General features: G+C 49.2%; 2 protein-coding genes across 3 annotated transcripts in view; one reads left to right on the plus strand and one right to left on the minus strand.

The window, feature by feature from the left end:
- The window catches only part of KCNK15 (potassium two pore domain channel subfamily K member 15), a 14699-nt gene extending 275 nt beyond the window's left edge, over nt 1–14424 (plus strand). The window contains exons 2-3 of the mRNA XM_026862333.1: nt 3–123; nt 3355–14424. Of these exons, the coding sequence (XP_026718134.1) occupies nt 3–123; nt 3355–4268 (1035 nt within the window). The 3' untranslated portion in view covers nt 4269–14424. The remainder of the gene's footprint in view (nt 1–2; nt 124–3354) is intronic.
- RIMS4 (regulating synaptic membrane exocytosis 4) overlaps nt 13129–20797 on the minus strand; it is a 53218-nt gene continuing 45549 nt past the window's right edge. The window contains exons 3-7 of one of the 2 annotated variants that reach the window (XM_026862010.1): nt 19700–19812; nt 18947–19048; nt 18546–18685; nt 17372–17590; nt 13129–16613 (exon numbers count right to left, since the gene is read on the minus strand). In XM_026862010.1, coding sequence (XP_026717811.1) covers nt 16395–16613; nt 17372–17590; nt 18546–18685; nt 18947–19048; nt 19700–19812 — 793 coding nt within the window. In that variant the 3' untranslated portion in view covers nt 13129–16394. The remainder of the gene's footprint in view (nt 16614–17371; nt 17591–18545; nt 18686–18946; nt 19049–19699; nt 19813–20797) is intronic. The other variant, XM_026862011.1, reaches the window with a different exon arrangement.

Consider the following 20797-nt stretch of genomic DNA (forward strand, 5'->3'; position numbering starts at 1 on the left):
AGGGGGTGGCACCGCAGGGCTGCGGGAAGCGGCTGGTGCTGCAGGCCGAGCCGCACCGCGCCGGCCGGCAGTGGAAGTTCGCCGGCTCCTTCTACTTCGCCATCACGGTCATCACCACCATCGGTGAGTGCCGGCACCCCTCCGTCCCCATATCCCGGCGGCCCATCATCCCCACATCCCCTCATCGTCCCGCATCCCTCCACCCCCACAACCTCCCACACCCCCACCACCGCTGGGTGCCCCAGGACAGCCCCGGCGGGGGGGCCGCCCTTGCAAAGCTGGGACATCACTTCAGGGCACCCTCCCGAGCTGGCCCTGTGGGATCCCCAGTTCCCAGCCGTGGGAGAGGTAACCCACGGGCAGGCTGGGGGCCACCCGGTTCCGGGGGGTGCCGGGGGTGCTGCTATGGCTGGGGCCACAAAACGTGACGTGCACGTTGTCCCAGGGAGGCGGCAGCACGCAGAGCTTCTGCGGACACCTTTGGGGCAGGCAGCTGCAGAAGTTGATGGGGGTGTGGGAGGACAGAGGTGGGAGCCGCGTCCATCCTCTGTGCAGTGTTGTAGCTAGGCTGAAGAGCTGGGCAAGAACTGTTGGCTTCTTTGCCAGCTCAAAACTCTGGATGTTTGGCTGTGTGATATTCAGGGAGCCAAGACAGCCACTAGACACTGAACCTCGCTCTGCCTGCATGGGAACCTGCAGAGAGACGGGTGTCAGCTTGGAGGGGAGCAATTGAATCGCGTTAAACCTCCATATAGACACAGTTACCCAAACTGGAGCCCAGTGCCTTGGCTTGTCCACTTTAATTTTGCGAGAGAATGAGACTAAATTGAACGAGGGTTGCCTTAATTCTAGGTGAGATGAGTCACGTGAGAGTTGAGCATTGTTTAATTAATCCACTTTTATTAATCCACGTACCCTGAGCATCCCGTGGGGGTAGACAGGCATGGGATCCCGTGCTTGTGTCATTTCCCGTGCTGGGATTTCAGTCTGCAGGCAGGAGCCCTGAGGCCAAATCCTGCCCTCCCACAGCCAGCAGCCACCTCCTCGTCTGCGGGACAGGGCTTGCCCTTACCGAAGGGCTTGAGGGGGCTGAATGAATCTGTTAGCCGAAAGCTTCATCCATCAGGACGAGGGCTGGTGAGATCAACTGCGCTGCGTTACCAGGGGACAAGAGGTGGCGGAGGGGCAGATACCCTGCAGGCCCTGCCCCAGGGGGCTCCATGTCCCCCACAGCCATGGGGAGGGGGTTTGTGCAGTTGGCAACGCACATGGCCAGCAAACAGCAGTGAGTTCAGGGCACAGTTAGCATCAGGCCCCAGTAGGAGGGTAGGACAAATGGCTTCAGTTATAATCTCCCTCATCTTGTGACAGGTTATAGCTTCATTTACATGATTTTTCTGTTGACTGTGACAACCAATTGCCATGCTTATCACACACTCCATGCAATAATTTCAGCCCAGGTGCTGTGTTTCTAAAACACTGACACATCACATCTCTTTATATGGGGCTGTGCTCCAAATCTGTTTTAATGTTAATATAGCTGTGTTTATTCTTTCTAATTCGCTTTGTCATTTTGAAAGCATCAGTCAAATGCTCTTTCTGCAGTCTCTCAGGGAACAACAACTGTTTTTCCACTTACTGCTCTTCTGGATCATTATATTCACATCCTCATCGCTGCCACTGTATTATCTTATAGCCTAGGACCTGGTACTTGCACTCAGTTGTTAAGCCTGGATCTGACTGGAGGTTTTTTGCCACTGCGGTCTCATGTCTGTTCTGTATTCTGTGAAATGTGGCATGCAGACATTAAGTTTATCATTTTTGATTGGGTGGGTTTATGAACAGACAGAACAATTAGAAACCGGTCCTTTCCTGCCTGCTTGCAGTTTGGAGCACTGCACAGTCAAAGATAACACTGCAGGAGTTTCAAAGATAACATTGCAGGAGTATCTTGGAGCAGGAGGTGTGCTCAGAAGCCTGGGACAATGTGGTTATCACCCTCTGGTCTTCCCATCACTGCGTCCTAACAGCTTCCCTAAGAGTCCTGGAAAACCACTGGCAGCAGAGGCAGAGGTGAAGCTTTGAACAAGACTGGGAAATAAGAAGGGGCTTTTTTCACCCCATATCTTCATGCAGAAGTCACATGGTTACCTGGAAAAAATTAAAATATAAATAGCTGTTTGCAAACAGCCATGCAGCAGTGTGGGAAAGAGCTGGTGTTGTTCTGCAGGTGCCTTCAGAAAGGGAAGTTTCCAGCCCTGATAGTTTTTCACAGAAACTCAGGGAAAGGCTTGGATGCCTTTGGATGCCGTTACTCCCCACACTGCATGACTCCCTTGCACTGAGTTAGTTACTCATCTGCTTAGGTCAGAGGCCACCGATTTCCGTTAAGCTTATATAATTGAGGTGGGCGCAGAATCACTGAACTCCGGAAGATTGTGCTGAATACCTCATTACAACTCACAGTATAATTGTGCGTGTCCTTGAGTCACGGCTCTGAAACTTGGAGCAAGGTGGGGAAATTAAATCTCAGAAGGTGTTCAGCGAGAACCTTGTCCTCCTTGAGCTCCTTGTCCCTGGGACAAGGGATGACATGGCTTCAGTGGCATAAATACTTCCTGCATTTAAAACAGCACAACCCCTCCAGCAGTGCTTTAGGTCTGAGTCTTAGTGGCACTGGAGTAAATCCAAAGTTGCTCTGCAGAAGTCCTCCTAGACTTAACTGCTCCTGCGGAGGCTGACCCTATAGCGCAGGGGCTCTATAGCTCCTATCCAACAGGCCACACAGCAAATGATCATATAGCCTAGAGTCAAAGACGCACGTGACACTGGAGGGCTCAGGGGACAGGAGTTGGGGACAGGAGGAGGTGGCGATGGCCCTGCAAGGGCAGTTGGACAGGACTGGCTGGGTACGTACCTTCCCGCAGGGAGCCCTGGTGCTGGTGGTCTCAACATCCCATGGAGCCTCCATCCTCCCTCGCTGCAGGGGTTCAGGTTATGCTGCAGACCTGGCGCTGGCACAGCATCATTGCCTCTAAATTGGTCGTGAGCTGCAGAGGGCTTGCAGACCCCAGCCCAGCTCTGGGGCCCCTTTTAGCTTCCATAACAGCATACGAGCTCAGGGGCTATCAGGAGGTACCTTCTACCTTTAGAGGCCAAATGAGGTTCTTCTGACATGATACTGTGATGTGCCATCACCCCAAAGGATGTGGCATCCCGTGGCCCCGTTAGCACTGCCTGCAGATCTGTTACTGATTCATTTCCCCCCATTCTCCTGCTCCTCTTGGTCCCAGGGCAGCCTTGCTGGAAACCCCAGTGAGGGCTTGATGCCTGCCTTTCCTCTTTCCTTCACAGGCTATGGGCACGCCGCCCCAGGCACAGATGCTGGCAAAGTTTTCTGCATGTTCTACGCCATCCTGGGCATCCCCCTGACACTGGTCATGTTCCAGAGTCTGGGAGAGCGCATGAACACCGTTGTGCGTCTACTGCTCAAGAAGATCAAGAAGTGTCTGGGCATGAGGACAACCAATGTCTCCATGGAGAACATGGTCCTCGTCGGCTTTCTGTCCTGCATGGGGACCCTGTGCATCGGCGCAGCAGCCTTCTCTTATTTTGAGGGCTGGACTTTCTTTCATGCCTATTACTACTGCTTCATAACCTTGACCACTATTGGCTTTGGAGACTTTGTGGCTCTGCAGAAGAATGAGGCTTTGCAAAAGAAGCCCCCGTATGTGGCTTTCAGCTTCATGTACATCCTGGTGGGCCTGACCGTCATCGGCGCCTTCCTCAACCTGGTGGTGCTGCGGTTCCTGACGATGAACTCAGAGGACGAGCGGCGGGACGCCGAAGAGCGAGCCTCGCTGAGGAGAGCCCGGAACAACATCCACCTCAAGCCGAAAGAGGACAGCCAGTGCAGCAATGCCATTTTTCTCCCTGTGGAGGACAGGACAAGCCAGATGAACCTCATCCCGCTGATCCAGGAGGACGCGGAGAGGCAGCGGCGCCAGTCGGCCAACTCGGCAGCCGCGGTCCCCTCCTTCTGCACGTGTCTGTGCTACAGACCTCAGCTGTGCAGCAGCCCGGTGCCCTCCCACCCCGAGACCCTGAGCTGCCACACCAACCCTGTCTATTACAACTCCATTTCCTACAAAATCGACGAGGTCTCCCTGAGCACGCGGGGTCAGACCGGCTCTTCCCCAGGGAGCACTTTATCATCCAACAGCCCTCGCTGCCGGCAACACCCCCGGCTGCGGAGGAAATCCATCTAGGAGTGCGTGCTGAGCTGTACTCAGTGCTCGAGTCTTACTATGATGATAAATTAAGAACAGAGATGTCAGGTCCTTCTTACTGCTCACATTTCTTCCATTTCTCTCCCCTTTCAGCTGGCAGCCAGCCCCATGCAGGGTCCAGCAGGAACCTTTGAAACCCTGTTGAGAAATAATCTTTCCCTTTTGCAGGCACTGAATGACATTGTTAGTTTTTCTTTGCTTTTTTCCTCCCAAGTAGGTTCAAGCATTTGGGTCTGGCAAGAGACTCCCTGATGTGAAGTCCAGCAAGCTGTAGGTTTGCTCTCCCACCTCCCTGCTCCCCCAAGAGAGGCATTTCTGCCCTCCCCCCCTGCCTGACCTTGGCTGTGGTCACTGCCAGCACATGCCTCTTGCTATATGGGCTAGATTGCACTTGCTGAGAGCATATCAAAAGCAAAGTCCATGCTAGGGAGCCCTGCAGGGTTGGGGGTCTTTAAGTTGTCCTCTGACACTGGGTGCAGGTAAGTCGGTGCCAGGCAGCAGGTTTGCAGCTGGTGGATGGGCAGGGAGAGGTGGGCAGGAGGGGGCAGGCTGCAGTCCTGCTGCTCAGCACACAGGGACAGCTTCATGGCACTGCATCTCCCATGGCCAGCCCTCAAGGTCCCAGCTCAGGCTTGTGGCTGGCTCAGTCCTTTTGGGAGCTGAGGGTCCATACACTTCCCCACATACCCACCAGCACACCTTACCTCACTACTCATAGATCCTCCAGGCTGAGCTGGCTGGTGGGATGCTGTGTCCCATCTGCAAGGGAAGCTGAACAGCCACAGCTCCAGCCCTCCTCTGTGATGAGCCCAACCTGTGCCTAGGGCACAGCCTTGGGGAGAACCTCCCTGAACCCCACAGAGCCACCTGCAAGGGGTTTGGCCCTGATGAGATCATTAGCTAAATTCACCCTTTCCCTCACAACCTTTCTTCCAGCTGACAACCCAGCACGCATGTCTGCTCCTTGCCTCCTCCTGGTCCCTGTGAGCCCATGGGTTTTGCCGATTGCTGCTGGGGTTATCAGAGGTGGGGTGAGCCCATCTCACTGTATCTCCCTGGGTGGGATGCGGTACCCACACAGCCTCGCCTAGGAGGCTGTTTCCAGCTGGTGTCCCTCATCCATCCTGCCTCATTTCCAAGAAAACAGGACTAGGCTCTGACAGTGGCAGCAGCTCCGTTTCACTTTTTTCCCCCAATAAAGGGACATTTCCACTCTTAGTTCTACACAAAATACCCTCTGAGGGGGTTTTCACAGAGGGAAGTCCCCTTTTCCTGGTGGGGGAGGCATGCATCAGGGTTGGGAAAGCCTCAGGGCAGGCTTTGCTCTCTCCTCTTTGTTCTGGGCGGTTTAATAAAAGGTGAATCCAGCTGGTGGCAGTCGGTTATTTGTCACGAGGGGGAGCAGAGATGTGTCTGAGCCCCAAACCCTGGCCTTGCCCCACTGCAGGGGTATGCCAGGGCTGGCTCCCCTGCCATGGGGGTATGGGCAGTGATTATATCCAGGGATAATATCCCTGTAGATGTTTGCTGGGATATTTGGGCATCAGAGGGAGGAGGGGGCAGAGTGGCTGTCCAGAGCTCGGAAGCAGCTGGGTCTTGTTGCCCATCGTGGGATGGTGTCTTTGCCCCCTGCATGGGGATACCCAGGGCTCCTCCACCCTCCCTGGCCGGTGACCTTCATTTTTCCAACCTTTCCCGGTTCTTGGGCTTCCCTGGAAGCAGCTTTGGGCTTTGATGTTACCCCAAATCTGTGCAGGCTTGTTACGACTAGGACTTTCTTGTTCCAGTCTCTAAAATGGCAGGGATTTGGGCTTCCAGACAGGTCCTGCCCAAGCAGGCAAGTGCAGGGATGGGCAGGAGCTCAGATGGCAGGAACTCTGATGGCAGGGCTGGCTGGCAGAAGAGCAGAGCAGTGCTGTCAGGGCAGGTCTGCAGTGGGGCTGCTGCGCTGCCTGGGTAGGTGAGGGGGCTTCCTTGACTGGTGCCTTTATTTGGGGGATGCTCTCTGGCACAGCTGCCTGCTCCGTGCCAGGTTCTCCAGCCCACTGGAGGCAGAGGTGAGACTTTGCACTCTTTCTTGGTGTGTGCCATGGCCACAATAGATCCATCCTGCCTGTCCCCAGGCAGCAGGACTCTCACACGAGATGCTCGGCCCTTCCTGGCCTCAGCCCATGCCCTCGTCCCACGTGTAGGCAGGGAAGGGACAGTGACAGAGCCAGGAGCACAGCCCTGGGCCACACAGCCTGGGAGGTTGGTGCAGGCACTGCTGGGCCGGCATAAGGGGTTTGCGAGACCTTCAGCAGGATGTACCCCAGGGCCCTTCGGGGTCTGTGGCATCTTGTGAGCGGCAGGGCAGGGGGCAGAGAGCCTCCTGCCACCAAAGTGCCCTGGCAATGCTTTCCCCCCCCCGCGCAGCAGCTGCATCACTTTGCACCAGTGGCCTCAAATCTGGACCAGCTGTCTAAGCCTTGGTTTAAATAGAAAGGGGGAGAGGGGGGGGAAGAAGGCAAGCTGTGAGTGTATTAAACAGGCTTGAGGAGGCTTTTGTTGGCTTCTCAGCTCCTCAGTGGTGTCATTTCATGCTGATCCCACCAGCTCAGCCCCTTTGTTGCCATGGCCTATCCCTCCCCAAGAGCGTCAGCCTGAGGCTTGGCTGTGCTGTGCTGCCCCTGCCATCAGAGATGGGCAGCAGATGGACTCTTGCCCTTTCCGTGTTGAACCTGGGACACCCTCCGAGTGGCCAGGCTGGAGCCGGCACCTCTCATCCTCCATACACCCTCGTGAAAGAAAGCAGCTCCTCAAATCCTGCACAAGAATGCACATGTCATTGCCCTGGTGAAATCCACCTCTTCTGGAGCTGGAAGTGAGAGAAGAACCACAACCCAGAGGCTGAGCCAGCCTTGCGCTCTCCCTCTGGCTTCAGTGCAGTGCTGCCAGCGCTCGGTGGCTCTGCGCTCGTACCGCAGAGCCCGTGATGCGACGGTGCAAAGGCAAAGCCCAGCAGAGGCACCAGGGCTGGTGGCGTGATGTCTGCACCATGGAGCCTTTCTCGGGCAGAGGATGGAGCTGGTGATGAGCTGAGAGCGCAGAAGCAGGGCACCTGCTTGGGTTTATTGCTGCTTTTGTGCAGTCTGAGCTGCTAAGCAGCGCTGCTGGGGAGCGGAGTTGCTTAGTGACTGCCTGAGCCCCATCCTGCTTTTGGAAGCTGGGGATGGTCTGAGGGTGGGAGGTGCCATTCATCCCCCGGTGCTGGGCTGGGCTGCCCCAACCTCCCAGGCACTCATGCTGCTGGAGAGATCATACTCCTCCTTCTCCCTCCACCACTGTAGCTGGGGTGAGTGGGTAAGGTCCTGCCCTGAAGACCTGCAGAGGGATTTGGAGGCACGAGAAAAATCTGCAAGAAATTCTCCGTGAACTGAGACTTTGTGATCCCTTGTCACTCGCATGGGAAAAGGGCTCCCCAGGGAATGCTGCCTACGATCGCCACCTCTCCCGCAGACCCCCACAGCGGGAGTCACACCAGAGCCCTCAAATGCTCCCCACCCAAAGGGGAGCTCAAGGCCATACAGGCCCAGGCAGTAGCTGCACACCCAGTAACACCCATGGGCCTCCTTCCCCAGGGTCCTCCTGCACCCACACTCAGTATTCCCAACAGCCTGGGCCAGGAGTAGCTGCAGCAGCATCTTCACATCTAAGGTTTCCAAATCAACCTTGAAGGGCCAGTGGTGGCCATGAAGGGTCTTGGGAAGAAAGGAGTAGGAGCAGAAGGCAGCGGGGCAGTGAGCAGAGTACAGGCTGGAACCAAGCTTAGCTCTGTGCCTGGAGATGCCCACAGCCAAGTCACACCTGGAAATGGCACAAGGAAATGCAGGTTTGAAGGTGGGGTTAATTCAGAGAAAACCCTTCCACGGAGAGCACCAGGAAGGAGCCTGGGACAGCGCTGGGACACATCAGGCTGAGCTGCTCACATTCCCTATAGGCACAAGGAGAAGGGAGGGGTCAGCTGAAATCTTTTTGAAGATAATGGTGGTGGCAACAGAAAGGGCAGAGACACTCCACAAAAATCCTCCAACACACCATAGGAAAAAAAAAGGTTTTATTATCACCATTATCAACGTTTTCATTAGCTTAACACTGAATTGTAAATCACTCAATCATTACATATTGTCTGAATAAAACCTACAGACAGGAAAAAAGTATAGTAGAATCCTCTCCTGACTACAGACGAGCGGCCGGTGTCCCACCGGCGCTGCCGGGACGGCGTCCCACCTTCCACCCAAGGCAGCCCACGCACCTCACAAACAACTCGCCACAGTGGCAAGCAGGCTGCCTGGCTCCGTTGCCTGTGGTCCCTCGGGCTCTGCAGAGATTACCTCTCACCAGATGATGTTAAAAACCTCCAGAAAGTTTTGGAGAGGGTTACAGAGGCCAAAAAGAGCAGATCAGCTGCCCCCACTCCTACAAGAAAGGCAAGAGGAGAGGTAGCAACCATGTAGTGCTCCTGCAAAGCTATTGGGAAGCAATTAACAAAGTAAAAAGGTTTAACCCCACGAAAGCAGCTTTCCCTATGGCGGCCAGGCCCCTGGGCAGCGGGGGTACAAGGCAGAGCACCAGCACGCTGGCACGGGGGAGGCGAGAGCGTGGATGGGCTGGGGTGGCTCCATCCCTGAGCAGAGACCAGCTCTGCAGCACTGCCCTGGGGCTCCCCGTGGGCAGCGCGGGATGGAGGCCTCAGTGCAGAGATGCTGCGGGCAGCCTCGGTCCCCTCGGGATGGAATAAGGCCTCTACCGAGAGGGAAGGGAGAACCCATGCAGGGAGCAGCGGGCGCAGGGGAAAGCAAAAGGAACCTGGGGGAAAGCTCGCTGGGAGCTCCCCTTCTCCCTGGCCAGCACAGAGGCAGTTCCCTCCCTGTCCCTGCCTTCTCCCAGCTGTCTGTATGACACATCACCCTGCGAGGGATGCCGAGCCCTTGCAGAAGACCCCCAGCTCCTACCAAGGACGGGAAAGGAAGGACCCCCTGTGGTCCAAATTCAGGACTGCCACGAAACATGGGCATGACCCCAGCATCCCAGGTGGGTGGCAGGCCATGGCAGTGCTGTGCAGGGGGGTCTGGGGTGAGGCACTGCATCCACCGGGTGCCCTTTCCACCTGGCACAGGGAGCAGCCTGCAGCTCACCGCAAGAAGGCAAGCCCAGCGCCGTGAGGCTGGAGGAACGTGCCTTGGATTCACTCTCCAAATCTTGATCTTCCTTTCTCCAAACAAAGCCAAAACCAGCTCCAGGTCAAGGAGATAGAATCACCAAAGCAGAGACCAGTGAGCAGCACTGGGTAAGGAGCAACAGCCCCAGAGAAAAAAGTGCTGCAGGATTTAAAGTTCCAAGCTGGTGTTTAGGGGGAGCTGGAGCCCCCGTGGGCAGCTATCCTAATCTGTAGTGCCCAAGCAATTACAAAAACCTAGCTCCTGGAAAGCTTGTGGGCATAGCTTCAGCAGAAGGTGTGTGCCTCGATTCTTTCCTTGGGCTGCTTCTCCCCCATCCCTGCCCAGTGAGCAGAGCTCACTGCTGCCCACGCCCTGTGTGTGCCCGCACGGCCTCTCTACAGACAAAGCCCTTTCCTTCCCACGCAGGGGGGTCTCAAGCCCACACGAGGTGCCCAGCATGCAGTGTAAATGCAAAGGCTGCCTACTGACTTGGCAGAGCGGGGTTTAACCATATAGCTTTGGTTGCCATTTTAGCTACTGGAAAGTCATGAAGGGAAAATCGTTAGGTTGTAGCCTCTGTTTGCTGGTGCTGGCTCCTCCTGTTTCAGCTGCTAAAGTGCAACGAACCAAATGCTACAAGAAACTCTCCCCAGCTTCTCTCCTCTACCCAATGAGAGCAGTGACCACAAGGAAGGGAGGGCAGAAGGGTGTCTACACCGTGAGAGGAGCTTGAGGTTCCCCAGGAACGAATCTGATGCTGCTGTCGTGGGTGAGTGGCTGGGGCTAGGGACGGATGGGCAGCTGCTTGGTCACCGAGATGTTGGTCACCGAGCAGAGGAGTCTGGCAGTGTGAGTTTAAGATCCATTAGCCACATTTTGAGAATACCTAATCACTCACAAACTCCCCAGGGAATTACCAGGTTCACAGAGGCCCGCTGGAAAGCCAGCAGACCCTCAGATACACAAAGGGCGCAGCAGGAGAGCAGCTCCAGGCTCTGCCATGCCAGGTCTCACAAGTGTCCCATGGACTTGGCTGCCGGGTCTTGCGTTGGCAAAGGGCTTGTAAAAGGGAACAAGACACTGACTGCAAAACCAGCCAGCCCCTTTGGAGGGATTTCTCCTCCCTAAGGGAACCTGGCATTTTCCAAAGTGTTACTGTGCGCTGTGTACCTGCATACATTCGTACAGACACACACATGTGGACATCCACAAGCACACACCTTGGCAGGTGCACACTGGGGTAAACATGAAAAGGCTTTTACCTATCATCCTCTTTTCCAAATGTTTGGCTCGAATTTGGTAGCTGCAATTTCTTTTTAGATGCTTGCTCCAGGTCTCAACATGCCCTGGACTTCTCTGCTGATAGCACTTCGCATTTACACATCTCTCTCTTCTCAAAGCATATCACAAAACCCCATGAATTATTTCATCATTCACTGGGGCTCCCACCATCACTGGGCCAGTGACCTGCTTCCTGCATGGCCAGAGGACTGGCAATCTTGAGAACAACATGAAGATTTTTTCCCATGGGAAATGCTGTGATAAATCCACAGGCAATGAACTGGGATGCTGTTTTGAAGCTGGTTGATTTTATTCACTGCATCAATGATAGAGCTGATTTAAAATCCAATATCCTCATCTGCCACTTTGGAAAAATCTTTTGGTGAGCCCAACATTAGCTAACTTCTGAAGAACGGCACAGAACAGCCTGTTCCTGTTTCACACATTAGTCCCCTGTGATCCTCTGCGAAGGTGCATTTTCTCTGCCTTGGGTGGAATTTTCTAACAAAATGGACAAATACCATCTATATAATGGACAAAATAACCCACAAAGCCTTTAAAGAAGAGCAGCTCAATCTGCCGCTCTGAAAAAACCCTCCCTTTAGCTTGCTCCTGGTATCTTGAGGAAAATAGGCAGCTGTCAGGCAGAACTCATGCAGCCCCAGAGTGCAAAGGCTTTTTTGCTTAATCAGGGCTACAGTGGCAGTGGGAACCATTCTCGTTGAGTTACAAATACTAGATAGCCTAAGAAAAACAGGGAAATTGAAACAGTCATGAAGTTTATATTGAACCTATTTTCTACCTCTGTAGTATGAAGTTACCTACAGCTGTTTCATTCTTCACCTAAGAGAGATTTCATGTCGATGGGCACATATACTCACAGAGAAGTCTGTAGGATGAATGTATCTCACAAGGCAACAGCCCAGTCTTCGTTTTTTACAATCAATATGGATCTTTTTCAAAAGTGATGTCATTGAGATTGAAGACAATTATAAACTGTATCAACAATATGTACTACAGCCTGCAAGTCACAATCTGTGCACACCAAATGGAATATATTATTGCTTGTTAGCCTATTAGACTTTCTTTATAAAAAGATTTTTATACAGAGTACAGGATTATGACAAAACTAGCTAAGTAGTTCTCATCTTGAAAATACAACATCAATTCTTTCAACAAAGGCTTGAATAGTAGCTAAGTGTTAATGAACAATAACAAATATTTACCAATAATTTTATGGCCAGTTTGAACAGAATTTCTTATAGGACTCTTCTGGTGTTTATTTACATATGCCTCTTCTTTTGGAAAAAAGTTGATAAAATATAACAAGGAACATAGAAATCAAAAGAATGAGTAAACTTCATACCAAGAACATTAACCATTTTTGAAAACACTAAATTATGTTATCTGTTAAAAAACATACATCATTTTGTCCTTAAAGAAAAATATTTTTCCTGTTTTAAAATATTACCAACATCATGTAATAAACTAACTTAAAATGAGTTTCATAAAAAAGTTGTCTTGTCTAAACATTACTAAACATGCTTAGGTTGAGATTCTGTTAACTGCCTCAACATCTTAAAAATAGCTCCTTTACAGGAACTTGTGATATTCATACTCCAGAAGACCTGCAAATTTAGAACAGTACATTGATAAAGGATCTGGTAGCTAGAAACAATAAATATATATTTTCATTCAAAGCAAATAATTCTGAAACATCCTTTGCAACAATCCATGGCCAAGAAGTGGGGATGCACCTGGCTAAACAATAAAGTCACCTGGCCCTTACCCTGCCCATGGGCACAAACGCCCGTGTGCTCATGTCCCCAGAAGGGATGCTCCACCTGCCCACATGGCTTCGGCTGCAGGTTGAAGACCATGGATTGAACTTCAGAGTGAGGACCCTGGCTCTGTGGCATCCCATTTGGGCAAAGCGAAAGCAACAACAGGAGACTGGGAAAATATCATGTTTTTTTGCCTGAACAACTAGGACTAACCACAGTCATGGCTGCTTTTTGCTCAGACCACAGAGAGAACAAAGCCATGTGTGAGGCATGGTTCTGGTGCTCTGCTCCCTGCTGTGTGCTGGGGATTCCCACTGGGGAAAGATCATTCTGCTCTCAGGGATGCTCTCAACATCAGGATTTCACTGTTTTCCATGCTAATAGTAATGCCAGTAACATTGAGGTACAGGCTCTCCACTTTTTTTTTGCAAGCAATCCTCCCATTACTATTAAGGTCGAGTATTTCATGCACAAGGAACAGGGAATCAACCCTGAGCTGGGCAGGTATTTCTGTCTCCTCAATCTCATCCCTCATCATCACTCACAGACCAAAAATACTATGATGCCTCTTGGTTTAAGTCTCTTGGCTCTTCCTCTCTCTTCCCATCCCTGACTATAACTAACAACTAGACTCAGACACAGGTAAAAACTCAGTCAGGACTTGCAAAGGGGATCAAAGTTTAGTTTTCAGCTACTCTCACTCTAGCAAACTGCTACTTTTTCCACAACCACACTGGTAATCCCAACTGTCATATCACATCATCTTAGAAACTAGCAAGTCAAATTTGAGTGGAAAAAAAAGATTAGGCTTTATAAAAATAAGCTATTCCAAGCCTGAGACCTGCTTTGAATGCTATATTGAGAGTCTTTAAATTGATGGATAACTAGAAGACTTCTTTTTTAACTATAATACACCATGGTCAGTGCAGGAATCACGGGCATGAGTGAAGCAAGAATTTATGACTGCAGGGTACCGTGCAGCTCTCCTGGCCTCACTCCCCACGGGCACTCCCAGAAGGGCTCCAGTGAGTCTGCTTTACCAAGGAAGATCATCTGCACCTGCCAGTTCATGTGACTTCGCTGTGCGTGGCAGCCAGGGGTTGCAACGTTTGCTTACTGGGGAGAAACGGGACTTGGAAGTGAGTATAAACAAAAGCGAGAACCACTGGACTACAATCAACTACGAAAAAAATGCAGAAGAAAACAGGACAGAGCAGACTGTTAAAACTGCCTCCAAATTTCAGAATCTGAGACGTTAACAAAAATAACATAACTGGAACTGTAACTTTTTTTGTTACCCTGACAGTGAACTTTTAGCATGATTAAAAACAGACAGAAGATAAGTCTTCAGTGTTAAGTAGTCCTATTGTAACTAAACTGATCACCACTGAGCTTGCAGAGCTTTTGGAGGAGTAGGATATAGAGACACATCACATTTGCCAGGCATACAGGAACTGAGGTTTTCAACAGACAGTCATTAAACAAAGTTTTCCAGGGGAATATTTTTGGCATATATAGTCTCCTACTCCCACTAAAGACTGCAAAAATGTTGCATTCATCTTACTGGACACAGGAAAACCATGATTAACTAGCTATTACTGGTAGATAATGTCCAAACTAAGTACCAATATAAAGTTTTCGGCATAACTTAAGACAGAAGCCCTGTTACTCAGCTGCCAGGTCTGGCACGTACCTGGAGCTCCCCATGGTCCTTTTGAAGACATAGTTATTAAAAGATCCAGTGCTACAAACCACTAAATCTACCTAATCTATTCTAGTTCATACACATATTTTACAATATTGCCTAGTACTCACTACATACCAAGAGGAAAAGATGCTGACTTGAATTACAGTAAATGTGCTTTTTTTTTTTTAAATAAAAATAAAAGAGAGCGCCACAACATAGTTTGACCAGCATGCAACAAACTTTCTTCAGCTAATATATAGAAATTGTCTAATACGATTAGAAAAAATAATTAGTGAGAGGCCAGAGACATCTTTGATCGAGGAAATTAAGAGATTTATCTGAAATGTTGAGGCTTTTGCCACTGAAGACTCAAAAAACTATTCATTCTATGTCCCTTCTCTTCCTCCCCTCTATATTATATATTTTTTTTACAGAGATTATTGTAAGGCCTATTATTTTTGCATCTATCCTGTAATTTATCTCAAAATAATTTAAAATGCCATAGACAAGCTAGGACCAAAAGCAACTGCTTTTACCATCCACTCAACACTCATGCTTTTATTCTAACAAAGCTGAGGTCCACATGCAGAAATAAATGTTCAGTATGCCTCTACGACAGGTCAAGAATCTGCTTACTCCTAAACGTGACATGGGACCTTCACTTTTAAATCACAAAGTAAAACATCTCCAAAAGCTTATTTCTGAGACAGCAGTCATCAAATCCTCGTTCAAAACCTAGCCAAAACAGGCCAATCAACAGAAAATCTTTGGAGATTCTCTGTGATTCTGGAGAGTAAGTTTTTAATTGCCTGAAGGATCCAGCGGACCTCACTCCAGCACGTGACTCTGCTGACAGCACCTGCCCCAGCTCAGCAGCTCAGAGAATGTGCTTTACTGGCTTAATCTACAGACTTGTTTACAGTTAGTGTTGCACTTTAATTAACAAAATATACATGCTGTGACCACTGCATCTTCAGATTCCTCACCCACTACCTCTCCATACTTTGGGAATTGCACCTCCTCTTTCAGGACACTTGACAATGTTTGTGTACTACCGAGACTGCCTAACGCACCCTTCTCTCCACAAGGAAGGTTACGTGTTCTCCAGCCCCTTCTTGTCAGATGACAAACTGAGGTTTCTTCTGCACCCCCAGAAACCTCAATCTCCTCTCCCGTGGAAGAATAAACAGTCCTGTTTCAGGTCAGTCCATAGCACAACGGGAAGGGCAGCATCTCCAGCAGATATGTACCAGTACAAACGAGATGGAGGAAAAGCAGGAGATAGAAGACACTGTGACTGAAGGATGCACAGCAACAAGTAAGGGAGTTGCAGAACATTGTATCTGACAATACAAAACATATCTCAAGCTGCAAGTCTGATGTTCAGCTCCCACTTCCAGTGGGTTTTCTTCTGAGCAAAATTGTAGTTAATTAGCCTGCTAAACTCAAACTCTGTTCAAACTGCCTGGTCTAAGTAGGCGCTACTTATTCTCCCACCAAGTATGCTTCATCAGCAGTGTTAGACAAGTAATGCGGTAAAGACACTTGCTGGTAATTTGGCACAGTTTGAAAACACAGCAATGACAGTGTTACAGCTAACATGACTCAGTGATAGGAACTGATTCTAAAGAAAGAGTTGCAGGCTTCTTTCTTTTTCTTCCTTTCAAGAAAAAAGACCTTATAAAAAACCTAATACTTCCTCTTGAACTTTCTGCTCCTGCTCTTTTTAGGTCAGATATTGGCCTCTGAATTTTTCAAGTACTTTCTTGTGAAAGAATACGTATTAGAAATTTCTAAGACACAAAGCTAAGAAAAATCCTTTCCTTACTCCCCAAAATTCTTTCAAGTGCTGCAACTTTCCAGGGTTAATACTGATCTGAAACAAGGGTCTAAGAATGACGGCGAGCGAAGTGAAACAAGAGGTGTATGTCTAATTTGACAACTAGGACTCATGCCCCACGGCACCTCCTCCTTGGATGGAGAGGGCACAGTGCCCTCCCCCTCGTCTTCTGTCTAAGGTCACTGGTTTATCCTCCTCTTCCAGCTCCACAAGAACTGATTGAACATGCATTGCGCTTGAGGTCAGAGTTCCAGCAAACAAAACCTTGACAGCATGTTTAAAAAACAAAAGCAGTTCCCCCTTCCTTACTCACTAAGACCTGTCACAGCAGGGTCCCACTGTGCTCTCCAGGGAAAGCTGTGAGGACTGACGCAGGAGCGGGCCTGTAGTGGGATCTACCATCGAGGAGGTTGGGAAGAGCTTATACCAGCCGATTGCTAAAGTTGACAAATCCAGTTCTTCCAGGAGGACCCTGGCGACTCCCATGAAGTGCTTGCGCTCCATGCGTCCATAGTTTCCCCAGACTATCACCTTAGGAACAAGACAGGGGGCACAGTTAATCCTCCAACTTGCACACTTGCTTGGGAAGCCCAAGTCTGATGAACTCTTTTTTGCTCATCCAACTTTCTGGGGCTTTACCATAGTCCAAAAAGAGCAGAAAGCTTTACACCACCAACAAGTGACTTGAAGCTCTTGATGTTGATTTTACTTTGCTTTTTTAAGCACAGTTTTACAAATCCTGATGTTATTAGCCTCCCACCCACCCCTCACCCCCCCCAGAAAGAGGTGAATGCTCATGGGGAGGAGACACTGTTCTGCTGTTCAACCTGCTGGGCAGGGGCAGCACGTGCACAAAGTATCTCTGGAACTGCAGCTCCAACACCAGCAGGTAAAAGCTGGTCTTGGCACAGTAATGGGCCTTGGACACAACAAAAGATGGCTTGGGGGAAAAGGGCAGGAAGGACTCCTGATCTGAAAAATAAACCAACAAAAAAAAAAAAAGGTGGGCAACAGCTTGGGTCAAAATCCAACATTCTGAGGAAAAGAGCATGTCTTAACTTCTGCACTTGGAGCTGGTGACACAGGGCAGATGGAGACCAGGCACAGCTACTCACCTGGAGAAAGGGCAGGAGCTGAGTGTTGGCAAGAGGGACTGGTGACGCAAGGGACACACATGGAGTGGCATGCAGGGGAAGTAGAACAGTGTGTTGGGAAAGGCTTGCAGACGCTGAGGAAGGTCTAATGAGAGAGAGCTGGCAGACGAGCAGGGAAAGCTGAATCACACTTACGACACGATGGAGACCAGTGGGTGGAACAACAGATGTAGTGAGGGTCATGGGCTTAGGCATGCTGGTGGTCTGCACTTGACCAAGCGCCCTACGCAGCTCAAGACAAAGGTGACGACTGACTCCAGAGCGAGTCCATGTTCTGAAGAGAGGATGAGCACGGTGGGTTATGATGGGGAGTAGTGATCTCTGTCTAATCCTGTCAGCTTCTTTCCCTAGGCTCTGAATAAGCAAAATATTACATCTTTCTGTAAAATGAGGCAGGAGAGACAATGAGTGTTAATTAAAAGACAAAAATTAACACTCTAGGTCAACATGAGATGGAGCAAGCCACTGCAGAAAGTTGGTTTGGTGGCATGGCCACTGGCAGAGAGGCAAGCTCCTCATTTTATACTCTTGGAATAAATGCCTTTCCTGGCAGCCAGGCAGCAGGCAAGGACACCCATGTAAGGCAAGAGCAGACCAAGCCAGGTCTCACTCCATTTCAGTCAAAAATGTGTAGTCACATTGCAACAGGGGGAAAATACAAGGTAAATGAGGAAGAGTTCACTATTGAGAGGGATCCAGCAGGTTAGCTGGCAATTCATATGCCAGTGGAAGTAAGCAATAGAAAGTCACAGGTTAATTATATCAACATTACCAGTAAATTATAGCCAGGTTTTATTGGATAGAAATGACTTAGGTATGAATTAATAATGCAAATCACACTTTGCTCTGGAAACATAGGCCAGAATTGAAAACAGGAGTATGGCAGAAATGTATGGCAGTAAAAACAAAGAGGTAGAAAACAGTAGAATATGTGACTGGGTGACGGCCAAAGCAGAGTGCTCTGAATACATACAAACACAGAAGACAACCTATGCTGCAAGATTGGTTGGCATCTGTAAATACTACCTATCTCCTAACTGGGCAGAAAAGAAAGAATTAAAAAAATAAAAATCAACCTTTTCCTGGTAGACACTTGTGTTACCTGGCAGGGTGTGAAATAATAATCAGTTTGAGTAGGAAAAAAAGGTTTTCCTTTCCATTTGTCACATTCAGATCAAGTGCATTTGACTCAATGAAAACACTGGCTTTTTCTCATCTATGTTATTTGTCCAGATCCCTTGCCAGACTCAGTATCTTCCAGCAGAGGTGGAAGAGAGAGATAGGCAGACCTGAGGCTTGCATATCTTACCTGTAATACTTTGCCCTGGGGGCTCTCAGGAAACAGTAACACCTGATTGTACAAAGGGTCTAATGATTTGCGAGCCACTTTTGTCTTCTTTTTCGCAATGCACACGCCATTCTCTAGCAGGTAAGCTTTGATGTAAGCAGCTGGAAAACATAAGTATGGTCAAATATGAAAAAAAATCTTCATGCTCACTTTAGAAAAGACAAGAGTGCCATGTCTCAGGTATTTCTAAAGAAGGCATTTACAGCAGTGAAAAGATTTGCTCAACCAGCCTTATTTTCAATACCACATACAGACTGCTTATTGCTGCAGAAGCCAAGCAGATTTTTTTTTTTTTCCCTATTCACATGCATCGCAGGAGGCTGGGGCTTAGTGAATTACTTTAGGAGGTCAAAACATACTACCTGGCAGTGTTTTGGAGCCGGGTTTTGGTGTCAGTCCTCGAGCCTGAATGATATCCACTTCTAGCTGCCCATTTCGCTCTTGCAAGCCGATTTCCACATCCCCTAAACCAAAACGTCAAAACAGACAGAAAACTCTAAAAACAATAAATCTGTGGGCTACTAAAACATAAAAAGAAAAAAATCTTCATGTCATGTCTGCTAAGAACTGTAACAAACTGTAGGCCCTGAGTACCTGAACTCCTCCTGTGTTACTCTGGTGCAGCTCTCAGTGATTCAAGCCCACATTTTCAAAAGCAATCTCTACTGTCAGCCCTCTAACATGGCTTTGGTGACTCAGTCTCATACTCTTCAGGGCAGCTAGCCTCTCATCTCTTCCAAACTGGAATACCTAGAGCTGCAAGGCTGCTTTGGAAAATGCACTTATGGTGGCCCATAAGAAAATCTTTAGAGCCCTGTGGGCTTTAGAGAGCAAGAAAAATCACGACGATGCACAGGATGCATTTTCAGAATTTCAGCTGTGTTTTACTTTGTGACTTTCAGATCTGACAGAGGGAAGCACAAAGCTGGTGCTCTCTTACTATTGCCACGTTTGCAGCAATCAGCAAAACCTTTCAGCCAAGCTTACTTGATTTAACAGAGAAATGGAGCAGGAGAATGGTAGATCAGCAGATGATGAATGCATTATTAGGTGGCTTGTAGGAATGGTCTGTTCAAGATTAACTTAAAGCCACCTAACGTCTTTGTGTTCCTTACCCATCGAGGTGGTGGCCAAGGTCTGACGCCCCACAAATTGTGCAGGGCCCATGCTCCCCAGGAAGTCACTAAACTGCCCAGCAGATGCCAGATGGACTCCACTGAAATTCAAGCTGCAAAAGAAACTGATTTTAGCAAGTGGTTAATTTGCACTTTAAAGCAATCCAGTAAATAAAGAACCAGATTTAATATATATCTGAAATGAATGACATCTACAGAAGACTTCTTCCCTTGCAAAACTCACTGATTTTCAAGCAGTTTAGTTACATGGAAACCATTTAAAATCCCTTTCCTTGTACAAAAACCCAGTGATGGTTACAGTCACCAATTGGTTAATACTTGTTTAACTACAACTGCCTGTAAGGAGAAACTCTGCCATCTCAGGCTCATATGCAGCCTGTCACCTCTTCCAGGTAACATTATAAACTAAGCAGCTTCCTAGCATAGTTTATAGGATCTCTTTTGGTAGCTGTTCCTTCCTAATCCTCATTTCTGGAGAGGAAATAATTCATCTAGAGCAGTAGTTAAAAGTGAGATGAGGGGTGCTTGCATCAATCCCCTTGGGATTCAATTCCCTATTTATTTATCACACACACACACACAGACAGAGCAATGCATCTCCTTGACCAGAGGGCCCCACTACCTACTGCTCAACACCAGAAGTGTCCACATCCACTGTGTGGTTTTCATACCTGTTTCCATGACCAGGCCTGAAGCAACCATGAAAGAGGACCTGAACAGTGATGCTAGGCTAAAGGAACAACACCATCAATCACCAGCAATGCCTCTGCCTCAGTCAGTGCAGCAAAACAAAAGCTGTCAGGGGGACACAACCCCCAGATCAGCTCACCAGGCACCTGAGGCTGGTCTGTGGATGGCTACAAGTGCTGGTCACAGCACTGCACATGGGTGGAGCAACACAAAAAGGCCAAACACTGTGGTACACTGATACAAACCAAGATTTACCCAACTGTACCCTGATTTATGCAGCTGTTTCAGAGGTTGTGGGAAAACTTGCTGAGAAATGGTAAGGAGGAGGCATGAAGCCACCATCTGACACCTACATTTGTCCTGCAGGCATCTGCCAAATCATGACAC

Source organism: Athene cunicularia (assembly GCF_003259725.1).
Source record: "Athene cunicularia isolate RWA chromosome 20 unlocalized genomic scaffold, athCun1 chr20_part1, whole genome shotgun sequence".
Lineage (NCBI taxonomy): Eukaryota > Metazoa > Chordata > Aves > Strigiformes > Strigidae > Athene > Athene cunicularia.